The sequence below is a fragment of the Megachile rotundata genome, chromosome 10 (assembly GCF_050947335.1).
Source record: "Megachile rotundata isolate GNS110a chromosome 10, iyMegRotu1, whole genome shotgun sequence".
NCBI classification, from domain to species: Eukaryota; Metazoa; Arthropoda; class Insecta; order Hymenoptera; family Megachilidae; genus Megachile; species Megachile rotundata.
Window position 1 is genome coordinate 5,284,570 of NC_134992.1, and position 13,338 is coordinate 5,297,907.

At 29.6% G+C, this 13,338-nt stretch overlaps 1 protein-coding gene and 1 long non-coding RNA gene across 2 annotated transcripts in view; one reads left to right on the plus strand and one right to left on the minus strand.

Moving 5' to 3' along the window:
* The window catches only part of LOC143265242 (uncharacterized), a 242,684-nt gene that overhangs the window by 18,532 nt on the left and 210,814 nt on the right, over positions 1-13,338 (plus strand). The window lies entirely within an intron of this gene.
* Positions 1,079-10,077, minus strand: LOC100880666 (uncharacterized). Its single transcript, XM_003700170.3, has 8 exons — positions 10,068-10,077; positions 9,617-9,931; positions 8,287-8,529; positions 6,931-7,319; positions 4,394-4,625; positions 3,364-3,672; positions 2,408-2,650; positions 1,079-1,666 (listed from the first exon to the last, which is right to left on the minus strand). The coding sequence occupies exons 1-8, from the start codon at positions 10,075-10,077 to the stop codon at positions 1,266-1,268; spliced, it is 2,142 nt and encodes a 713-aa protein (XP_003700218.2). The 3' UTR covers positions 1,079-1,265.

Here is a 13,338-nt window from a genome sequence, read left to right on the forward strand (position 1 = left end):
ACATTTTATAGAAAAAAAAATGTTGTAATTTTTTAAGATTCTAAAGGTATTGCCCCCCTTAATCTCGTTGCGACCATCAACAGGACTCTAATAACAATTTAATACCTTCATTCTTACATGCAATTGAATAAAATTTGCAATTTGCAACTTTTATTAGCATTCATTACATAAACATTCGAATCATTTTAATTAACCTCAGGTCGTTATATTTGCTTCTTGTCCAAACAAAAATATGTATTCGGTTCATATTTTTATATAAATATGCACGAGAACATAAAAATCATGTTAAATAAAACTGTGGTGTAGAAACATACCCACATACATATATTCACACATAACATTTATTGAATACGAATGTCATTGACAATCACTTTCTTCGATTCTAGTTTGAAAATGGTTTATATTAGATTTTGATTTACCTTGTAAATTTCAAGAATTCAGTTAAACTTATATTTAAAAAATGAAGTTAACATTTCAAAATTAAAACAGAGAAATGTGAAGGGGTAATAAATTCCAAACTCCATGAAAAATATATATTTAGTAATGTTTGATAGCAAAATGTTAAAAATTTTACCATTTTTTACCAACCTAACCATTTTAGTTTACTCTCGAAAACTCATTTCGTATTGTAGCGTTGTACGAACCTAAAACAATTGAAAAAGCTATTTTGTTAACATTGAAGAAAGGCTTTTAGGTAATCCAGAAAGAATCCTTTTTTCCGCGACGCATAGAGCCGCAAAGGACATTGTTGTCTGAGCCAACATTTTTTTGAAACAGCATCGGGCACATTCCTGTTTCGAACATCATACAGTTGGATAATGTTTCACTCTGTATTAGTGTTACAGTGTGCTCATTGTCATTCCGTGCTCCTGTTAACCTGAAGAATTTCACTTGCCAGATCCTTTTGCACTCCCTTTACAAACGAACCATCGAAGCTCAAAGATTTTCAAGTACTTTGAATCTTCCTGTACGGTGAATCATAAAGGAGGATAATTGACACGTCACCGTGGCAATTTCAATAAGGAAGGAACATATAACAAATCTTTTAAAAAGTACAATAAAAATTTCTCAACAAAAATTAATATTTTAACAACCGGCTTTATTGTATGAGACCAATGTTCAAAAAATAACATGTTAAAAATTTATTCAAATTTTGTTCAATATTTTATTATATACCGATTACATTATTAATTCCAAATCTAGTCAAAAACTTCTATCAATTTGAAACAATTCTCATGTTGAGTTAAAGTTCAAGGATCAATCAATTAACCTCTGGCGTACGGAGATTTCGAGTTAGTACTCAAGTAGTATGTACCCCTGATTCTGGAGTTCGGTGTAGCACCACCCATAATAGCAGCTGCGTTAGAATTACATCTGCCACTTTTGAAATTATCGTAACTGTTGCATGCGCGACCCACGAAACGATTGCTATTTATGGATTCGGCATAGAATTCGTGGGAGCGTGAGTGGGAACAAGATTCGCCTAAGTCAGCTCCGCAGCCACTTTGTCCGGAGCCACCGTTCGGGTAAAAGTCAGCATCACCCATCGAGCTACCCATACCCACCATATTGCTTGTGTGGATTACTTGAACGTAAGATGCGTCTCCTTTATGAAGAGACTGGCCTGGTCCAGTTCCATGGAAGTTGGGACCAGCTGGATCCATAGCTGTCACACAATGGAAAATTGATTACGTATTTGAAACAAATATTCGATATTTCGCAACGCAATTCCGTTTTGCATCAACATTCAATATGTTAATTTCAACTAAATCAACAGGACAGATATTACTTTGAGGATGGTTTAATTGAGATGGGGATTTAGGACAAGTATGAAGAATGCTAGGGCATGAGAATATTTGATTTAATAAGTCGGGAATTTGGAGGTTTAGAAATTTAGAGCTCGAAAGTTTGAATAATTGGATATTTGTGTGGCCAGGTACTTGGGCAATTGGACATTTGGTTATTTGAACACGCGAGGACTTTGAAATTTGGGGATTTGAGAATATCACATGTTGATAACTGGAATTTGAAGGACTCGAGAATCCAGAATGGGAATGTAAGATTTTACGCGTTTTGGACTTTAATTTTGAAGTATGAGTATTTGGTAATTTGAGAGTTTGGAACTTGTAGAGTTGTGTGTTTGGACATTTGCGAACTTGCTGACTCAGAAATTTCAGAAGATGGTTATTATTTGAATTATAGAATAAACAATTATTGAATAACAAAAAAGAACTTTGTTATTTTTAAATTTTATGACTCAGAAGTCTTGCTATTTATCAAATTTTTGAACTTATGAACTTGTAAATTTTTTAAATTCAGAAAATTTGGGGATTCTAATCTCGGAATCTGAATAGTTGGAAATTTAAAAATATTGAGATTTAGGAAATTTTGAAATTTGTACACTTACCAACAACACTGGCCACTTTTTTATGTGCATAGTAAGATGAAAGTCCAGCAACATGAGCACCAAGAGAGTGGCCAACCACGATCGTTTTAGATACATCCAATCCTTGTGTAGTAAGAAAATCGATCATGCGAGCGACAAATTGGCCAACTTTTACAACCTGATTACTCGTCCAGACGTATTCGAATTTCGTTATGCTTCCCCAGTCCACTACGATAACGTTATAATCTCCATTTTGCAGGAATGCTGCAAAGTATAAATGGTGCTGACTAATTTTCTTCTGTTTTAACGCTCCTTCGTTTATAATTAAACTAGTGAATATAGAGTTTCAAATTAAATTATAAATATTATTAAAATTACATTGGCCATTGAAGACAGTTGATGTTGTAGATTTAGAGATTAATTTTCAATATCTTTAAAAATATTTCTTATATCGTATGTTTTCCATTGTATTTGTAAATTTAATTTAGAGATTTCTGAATTTGTAAACTTCGAAATTCAGAAGTATGGAACTATTCAAATTCTCGAATTCAGAAATATAGAAATCTTTAAATATTCAAATTGAGAAATGTGGGAATTTTCAAATTTTCAAATTCAGAAATGTAGAAATGTTCAAACATGAGAATTCAAAAATGTAAAAATCCTTAAATTTCGAAATCCGGAAATGTTCAAAATTTCAAATATCCAAATTGAGAAATGTGGAGATCTTCAGACATCCAAACTTAAAAATGTCAAAAACTCTAAATCTTGAAATTCAGAAATTTCAAATTCTCAAATATCCACATTCAGTAGTATAGAACTTTCTAAATATCCAAACTTAGATTTAGAAATGAAGAACATCCCAATCTTGAAATACAAAAACGACCAAATGCATAAATCGTATGTAAATGTATAAACCGTAACATAAAAATACTAAACAATATATAAATTAAAAATTTAACAAGAATATGTGAAATTACCATCGCGGATTGAAGTGCAAGTTTTGCTTTGACCAGAATTTTGCCATCCATGGATCACAAACCTAGTCGGTCTTCTTGCACTAAAATGGCTGCGTCCCACGCTGTTTGCATCGCCAAGAATCAATTTCTCACCATTAGTCCATGTAGATCTCGTGTACAGATAAAAGAAGACACGATTTGGTAGTTCGGCTTCACTTACACCACTCAAACTTTCGAGTGAATTTGAGGCTATTTTTACTGGTTTACCCTGGTCATTTAGTACGTAGCCATCTTGGATTCCGGCAGAGATGACATCTGACACCAGGACACCTATGAATAATATTTATGTTATTGAATGATGCATTACAATTAAATGCAAGCTGAACTTAAACTCAAGTTAAGTTTAAGTTAAGTTAAAGTGAATTATTATCAAATTATTCAATTTATCTATGAGGTTCGTACTGCCGTGAATGAATAGATTTATTGTCTTTACACTTTTGTATTGTCTTATATTTTTATATTGTCTGTACACTTTTATATTGTCTTCTTGGCGATATATTGCGTATTAAAATTATTTGATTAACATTATAGAAAAATATAATGTGATTAAAACAAAAAATTTATGAATTAACAAAAGAAGTTGAACTATTAAGAAACAGTGAAATAAAAATCGTGCTTTTAAAACAGTGAATTCATTTTGTTAACATAAACATAATAGGGAAAAGTGAATAATGAATAGTGAACAGTGAATAGGGAATAGCGCATAGTAAATAGTAAATAACAAATAGCAAATAGTAAATAGTAAATAGTAAATAGTAAATAGTAAATAGTAAATAGTAAATAGTAAATAGTAAATAGTAAATAGTAAATAGTAAATAGTAAATAGTAAATAGTAAATAGTAAATAGTAAATAGTAAATAGTAAATAGTAAATAGTAAATAGTAAATAGTAAATAGTAAATAGTAAATAGTAAATAGTAAATAGTAAATTATTTCAATGTGAATGAAATTTCAGTCATTCAAATGTCTAAAATTGGAAAGATTATATTTACCCAAAACACAGCTGAACAGCAGGAAATGAAATGCAGCACACATCTTATTTCCCTGAATTTTGCTAGCAGTACCAAGATGAGACTGCTTTATATAGTGATCGATCAAAATAGTAAATGCTCTTAAAGAACGAAGTTTTATTGTTATGCATAAGTTAGCAACAAATGTTACACGATAACGAATAGAGTATAATAGATGTATTGAAACAGCATACAAGTTGTTACAATGAGAACGCAGATGCATTTAACAATCTGCTCTTCATGCAAATATAGAAATCTCATTTAATTCATAAGTATAGTCACTCCTATCATCAATGTGGATATTAATTAATTACAGGAAAGTTAACGTAAATTAAAGCAGAAAAGCAGTCGTCAAAACAGATGATAATGAAAGTGGATATTTAGTACGAACATATTTAATATATCATGTACAACAGCAGGTAGTTAATTAATAGAAGTAATTTTATTTTCTTAGAAGATGAAGTGAGTGCCATATCAATTATAGTAATTATAGTCGTGCAAAATACGTTATATAACGAATAAAAACAGCTGTATACTAACAGTAAGTACTGTTAGCTTGTGTTCAACAATCGTCAGAGACTATAATTACGACACTTAAACATTCATCACTGAAGTTGTCAACTTGTTAAACTTCGTCAATTTTTGTTCTTGGGACTATAAAACATCTAATAGTTTTGATGCTGTAACTAATTGTTTATACATTTTTCTTTTTAGACTGTTGTTTATACATTTCTCTGTTTCAATCATCATTGAAAATATTTCTCTATTTCAATCTTTACTGAAAATATTTTTCTTTCTGTACTTTTATTGAAAATATTTCTCTTTTCTCAATTTCTTATTGTAGTGTATTTTAAAACAATTTATTTTACTGGGAATGACAGATGAATTTTGCAATATTAAAAAGTTAGGGAAATATGTTTGGAAAAGTACAATCCTTTGTTTATTGTTTACCGATTTTTGTGCTCTGTTGCTGTATTAAATCGAATAATATGGTATTATTTTTACTACCTACTATATTCATATCTTCTATTAATTCATTTAATTACAAATGCTGGATGAAACAATATTGAATTTAAAATAATCGATAATTAATTCCGTGATAGCAGCACAATAAACAATGAACAACTGATTGGTTTATTTGAGCCCGTATCATGTAAAACGTTTCAAATTTTGATTAAATTTATTGTATTAGATACATTTCCTTCGGTACGCCATGAAACAGTTTTAACAAAACATTTAACATTTATCCACGATTATAAAGCTACAAATGTCGATGAAACCCTGTATGGATCACAAAAGTATTTATATTGAAAGAAAATATATTATTAATTTATTCCTATATTTAACTACACTTTACTTTGTAATAAGATTTCTGGGTGTTCGATGTGCAGTTTTACATTAAAAATAAAGCACAACTATAAATTTATAAGGGATGGAACATAAAGTAATTTGTCCACAGAAATTAACATACAATTCGACAAAAACATCTGAATAATTTCTGTAATTTAAAATGAGGAATCCAAGATGCATTTTGACGTGTTTCATGAATTCATAAAGGAACATACAGTAGTAAAAATACAGTAATAAATAAATAAAATAGTGTCATTAATAATATTTATTTTCAGCCAGTTCTTATTTGAGTAACTTGTAAATTGTCAGTGTAGCATCTTGTAGATTTCATTGTATCCTTAATTTAAACAAATTGCTGCCGTATCAATTCTGGCAAAAAAATTTAATAAACATATGTGCGAAATAAAGAACTCAGCTGTTTGTTAAGACGTTTTATTTCATTGCATTGAATATTCTATATAAAACAATACATTTTCCACTTCTCATCGTAACATAAAATTTTACGATTTTTATTTAATTTTCAGCAGTTTTTAAAATCTAATTAGCAAAAATGGATACACGTAGTAAAACGCATCGACGAATAACATTTTCGAGGAATTCAAAATTTCAAATTTGCAAATTAAGCATACATAATTAATCCAATTTGTAAAACACTAGCTTCACATGATCCAATAACTGGTTCCAGCATAATACAGAAAAATAGTGATAAAATTACATTTATCGACGCAAGATTTTACAAATGAAGCATTATTAACATAACATTTATGAAAGATTTACTTCGTCCGATTTTAAATGAAATTATTTAATTTTAATTGCCCTCTTGTGTTCCACGTTCAATATTTCTAACTGATCACAATTGTTCTCGAATAATAACACATTGCGAAGTATAATCTACTTACAACGAATTAATTAATTTCAACAAGTAAAATTTAACAGCTCGTTAACGTATTAATCGGAGAATAAACTTCTGATTAACTCGTTTTACAATGGGGACTTTTTTCTTCATAATAATATTATCACACCTCAAGTAAGTGATAGCAAAAAATAAAAAATATAAAGTAGTAATTGTTTGTATATGTATTAAGAGTTGTATGACGAATCAAACTTAATTCCGATTTTAGTCAGTTTAAGAATTTTATGAAATTCAAATCAGTTTATGAATTTGTCGCGAATGGAGACGTCCATTTTGTCATCAAGTAATACCGACCCTTGACCTTTAAGTTCGGTGTGACACCACCCATAGTAGCAACGGAATTCGAGGAACATATGCCGAATAAGTACTCGGTGTAAGTGTTACAACGGCGAGCCAGAAAACGATTACTGTTTATAGACTCGGCATAATAATGATAGGAACGCGAATGCGAACACGATCCACCCATGTCAATTAAACAACCAGCTTGCATTCTACCACCATTCGGAAAGAAGTCAGCGTGACCTAATTGGTACGGAAGACCAAGAGAGGCACTTGTGTGAATTACTTCCACGTATGTTGCATCTTCTTTAGTCACCATTGAACCTACGTGGTTTTGGTAGAAATTAGGACCGGCTGGATCCAAAGCTGCAAAAAATGTCACCTTCAGATGCTAACGTAATTAGGAAATTACTGTGCTGTTCACGTTAGATATTCAAGAATGTTTTTCCGGTTTTAGGATTGTTAACGCTTTGCTGCGTCGTATGTGACGTTTAAAATGTACAAATCACTTGTATTATTAAGATTTTGTTTGATTACCTAATTGTGGTGGAAAATACATAATTAGATAAAAGATGCTTGTGTCAACTATTTGAAACTATGAATAATGAATGCGGCAAAGTACTGTGAATATTTGTTAAAAATACAAATTTTTACTGTGGTATTAATTTTACTGTGGTTTAACTGTAATTTTTTACTTTATGGTATTAATTTTTGCATTAGATGTAAGGTGTTAATTGTCAAACTAAATGTAAAGTATTAAATGTAAAACTAAATCTATAGTTTAAAAGAAAAAAATATTGTGAACTGTATTTAAATATGTTTTGAAGCATAGTTAATCCTTTTTATGGACCAAAATCATTTATTTCTGTTGATTATAACAGTAACAACTTTTTAAGTTATTTGTTAATCACTTTTAAAATTTTGACTGATTCACGTCATTTTTGTATTAGTAATTAATTAACTATAATTTTTATATCAGTAGTTAATTAACTACAATTTATATCACTAGTTCATTAAGAAAAATTAAAAAATTGTTAATATTTATAGACTACAAAGTATATGGCTTCCGAATCTCACATGACTTTACGAAACATGGCCAGTTAGTTATAGCAGTATTACACGAAATATGAAATATGATGTTAGGTTCAAAAATGAACATGATGTTTATGTGGATTCTATAAAGTATCTATGTATTTAAGTGATTTATATTTTCTTCGAAATTGTTCAATATTTATCGAAAGCAACTTTAAGTACTAATGAAGTAATTCATCATGATGAACTGCAGGTGTTGCTGTCATTTAGAATAAAATACTCAGTGTCAGTGTGTACTCACCGACAACGTAGCCCACTTTATTCTTTGCATAATAAGATGAGAGTCCTGCAATATGAGCACCAAGTGAATGACCAACCATGGTTATGTTAGACGCACTTGCGCCCTGAGAATCAAGAAAGTCGATCATGCGAGCAACAACCTTGGCTATTCTCCGCACGTGAGAACTTGCCCACATGTAGGGTGTGCGAGATATAAGACTCCAGTTTATGACGATGACGTTGTAATCGCCATTTTTCAGGAATGCTGTAAAATGAGAGCTACATTAATTGTGGAGAGTAGAAGTACACTTTTATTTAAGATCAGAGATTCTAAAGTATTCGAATGTGGCAACTGCGAGATTGATATACTTTGAAATATAGAAATTCTCAATTTTCTAAATTTCCTAAATATGGAAATGTGTAGGTATTCAAATTGGCGATTCTATAAACTCTTAGATTTTCAAATTATCAAATTTTAGAATTCGCAAATTTCTAAATTTTCAAGTTTCAGAATTTTCAAATTTCCAAATTCTCAAGTTTCAGAATTATTAAATTTCCAAATTCTCAAGTTTCAGAATTCTCAAATTTCCAAATTCTTAAACTTCAGAATTGCCAAATTTCCGAATTCCCAAGTTTCAGAATTCTCAAATTTCCAAATTCTCAAGCTTCAGAATTGACAAAATTTTCGAATTCCCAAGTTTCAGAATTATCAAATTTCCAAATTCTCAAGTTTCAGAATTCTCAAATTTCCAAATTCTCAAGATTCAGAATTCTCAAATTTCCAAATTTTCAAATTTCCAAGATCTCAAATTATCAAATTTTACAATTTAGAAATTCTCAAATTCTGGAGATTTCAAATTCTCGAATTTTCAAATTTCTAAGTTCTCAAATTTCCAAATCCTTAACTTTTCGAATTATCAAATTTTCAAATTCTCTAGTCCCCACAGTTTTTAAATTGTCATATTTTCAAATGGGCAAGATTTCAAATTTTTTAATATTGAAATTTTCAAGTTACCATTTTCAAAATTCACAAATTTCCAAATTTTGGAATTTCTGAATTTGTAATTTTTCAACCTTTTCAATTCCAATCGTTGAAACCAAATCATTGAAACTTCTATTTTTCAAATTTATAAATGTTTCAATCTCCAAGATCGTTAATTTTCAACTTCCCATATTTAGAGAACCATAGGTTCTATGTATAGGTTTTATAAATATAAAAAAGTTTGCAAAATTTGCAATATAGACGAAATTGTCTATATTATCATTTAGGCATATTAATCTACGCCAGATTGTTAAACATGCTAATATACATATAAAGTGTGCAATTACTGAAGAAAAGAAATATACAATACCATCACGAATCAAGGTGCAAGCTTTGCTTCTATAAGAATTCGTCCACCCATGGGTGACAAATTTCGTTGCTTTTTTCGTATCAAAATGGCTGTTATTCAATCTTTTGACGTCGTCTATTTTTAATTCTTCAGGATCATCCGTTTGTCCGGTGTACAAATAAAAGTCCATAAAATCTGGTAGATATTCTATCTCAATGAGCGGTTCATCGTATGTTTCGGTGAGATCGAGCCTAACTGGCTTCTCGTCGTCATCCAACACGTACAGAAATCTACTTTGTAAAGTTGTGAGATTTGTAAAAAAAAATGCTGAAGCATCTGCAAACAAAATTATTTATATTGAATTTTAATGAAAACAAAATTTGAAAAATCACGGGGACTCATAATACGTAATTCAGAAAATTATTTATATTTTTCAGTGTTACATTTCATTTATTCTGAACTTAGAACATACTATGAGACATTTTATATCATTTATACGATTCAGGAGTTTTTAACTGAAGATGTTTTTTTTAATTTTTTAGGAGTTCACACTTCCTTTTAAAATTACGTTTCAAACTTGATAAATTGAAACTACTTTAAAAAATTATTAAATAAAAAAAAGATTCATAAGTTATTTGTTGTACACATTTTAAGATATGCAAAAGTAATTTTATATTTAACTTTCGTTTTAAAATGGCGGAACGTCAAGGTCACAGTGTTTTTGAGACAGTAATATAACAATAACTGACATGCAAAATAAATGCAACTTTGTTTTACAATTTTTACTTTACATGTGATGTTTGCTAAACATAACAATATGTAATATCATCATCGTCTCATGATGTAAATATTTTTACACAGAATTTCCTGCTTGTACTTGTCCCTTAAATATTCAATTTGCCCAAAAATCAATATTTGCAAGTGGTCGATATGTTTCTTCAACAAATGTTACGTAAAAAGTAAAAATTTTTGATGTTTTGTGTAAAACCGTGTTGCTGTGATCCTGCACCATTGGGTTGCTATTTCAATAACAATCGCAGTGAAACAGTTTCGATACCGTTACCCTCTTGCAAAACGAAAACAAAAAATAAAGGACTCATAACAGAGTTTTTGTTTATTTCATGTTTGTCTCAAAAGAACTTTCTTTAATATATTTTTTCGATCTACGGTTAACTCGTCAAAAAGAAACAAACGAATTCTCATTAATTTATTTGAATCTAAAAAAATGTTAGATCAACGTATTTTATATTGATTGAAAGTAAAAGGGGTAATTTTAAGGATTTTAACCGGGTGTTATAAAATGGAAAATATATTTACCGATGACACTGCAGAGGAGCAGAAAACAGATCGGAACGTACACCTTCATGTTTATTACGATTTCGCTAGTAATTTGGAGCAGAAGCTTGTTTATATAGCAATAGATCAAACTAATAATAACTTGATAACGAAACTTTAACGTAGGTCAATTACGAACAGATGCCACATAATGAACAACAGAATAAAGAAGAATGGTCGGACATATTCGTTTGTTTGAAAAATAAAAATAGCTTTGGGCATTTAGTTCTGAATTCTATAAAACTATCATTATTTTATTAACAGTGATATGTATCACTTTTTTTGCAGCATCGAAGTGTGAAACGTATTTTGCAATTTTTTGTTATTTACAAGTCTATGAAATATACAATGTGAAAATTGTAAATTATTTAATATTCCTTATCTCAACTTCGACATCTTTTGCATAGTTTACACATGAACTTTGTTATAAAAATTAATTTTGTACTATGAAAAGTATGTTACCATTTCTAACGAAACGGTCTATGTTTCTGAAATTAAGTGTTCTACATTAGATGCGTTGAATTAAAAATTATCACATACTGATAATCGATTTAATCTATTATTATTGCAAATTACTTAATCTATTATTTATTTGATCAACACAACAAGTCATTTTAAAAATTAAGAACACGTAATACTAAAAATGAAGAGATGCAGACATTTTCAATGAATTTTGTATTTCAGTTTGACACACCACGAGTGCTCTTTTTACCCAATTTCGTTAATAGATACGTTTTGAAGTCGTTCATCGCTTGCCGACAAGCGGTCATTTTATATTAAAAGCGTTAGCAAAGAATTTAGACATTCTCATCAAACAACAACCTTCAAATTAAACCTTCAAATTGGCACAGCACCGTTTGCAATGTGCCAATTAATATTTATGTCAACAAAGTATTTAAGATTGACTTTTCTAACCTAAATCGAAGTCTAACCTTTCGTAATAACCTAAACTTTGAAATTGAGGATTTACGATCGGGTTTATAGTCACATTTTTCGCAAACGAAACTAAACAATAGATTAGACAGTCAATTATATTAATTACAGTCACATTATGCATATTATGTAACGAATAGGAACAGCTGTGCGCTTTACGTTCGGGTAATTAGATATGTTTGACGCGAATTTGTCCGATATTATAATACTGACATTGAAACATATGTCATTGAAATCAACCGCATGCAAATTGCCTTTTAATATTTGTCATGCAGTATTTCTTTTTTCAATAGTATATCTTCGTCTCTGTCGGTGTTCACAATTTTTGTGCGGTACAACGTTTAATGCATTTTGTTCTAATGTTTTTGTGACATAAAATAATATACTATTTGCAATGTGTAAAATAAGCGAATTATTGACAAGTTTGTGATATAGAAATGTTTGTAAAAGTGTTGATGAATGTTGTGAGTAAATTCCATTTTTATTATAGTAACTGGAAATGAAGATTGTTATATGTAGACAGTAATTTATTCAATTGAAATTTTCAGTTAGAATACCTGTTATAACATATTATATTCTCTGTCTATTGATATAAATGCAGATTTGTGAATGAAATAATATTGGACTGAAAATAATTAGCGTTTAATTTAATAAAATCTTTAAAATGATCAGTGCCATATTTTAGTTAAATATAAATTCATTTATACATATTTTTTATTGTAAATGTGTAATTCTCTTTACTGTAGTTCAATAAATAACGCAAGCAATTGTAAACAATTTTCAGAAGGAAATTTACATACATTTTGTTGTTTCTGCATCTCACGTGGTATGTAAAACAATATTTATTGAAATGTAATCCTTCTCATTGCATTACAATTGCGAAGTTAAAGTAAGTAAATGGTGTTATAAATTTTAATCACACGCAGAAAATAATTAATAATACACTTATACATGTACGATAAACTTAATTTTTTTTAAAACATATCAATGTTCATGTATAAAGTTCAAATGTGCATATAAATGTTTACCTAAATTGTAATCATTTGTAACTGTAAAGAGTATAAAATTGATAATACTTATGATACACTGAAATTAATGTTATCTTTTCAATATCGTGAGATCTTGTTTTAAACTTATCGATCAAATTTAACAAACAAAATATTTTATCCATTTAATCGCAGTAAGTTATCATAAATTCTTCCATTGCATAATCAGAAGCAGAGGTAACGAAAATAATCATTTCTTCTCACTGCAGAGGCGTTATAATTATTATGATGCGATTTTATACCGTTAGCAAAGTTAAATCCAGTTATCTTAACAGCGTTACACGGCGCACGTGCAATCACCTTCGGGGTACGAAATAAACGATCGAAAGAAAAAATCTCGGAGTTATAAGTTCAACACTTTGCGATCGTAAACCTTAACCATCGCTTCGCTACATTATTTAGAATAGTGAGAAGAATAATTAGAATATT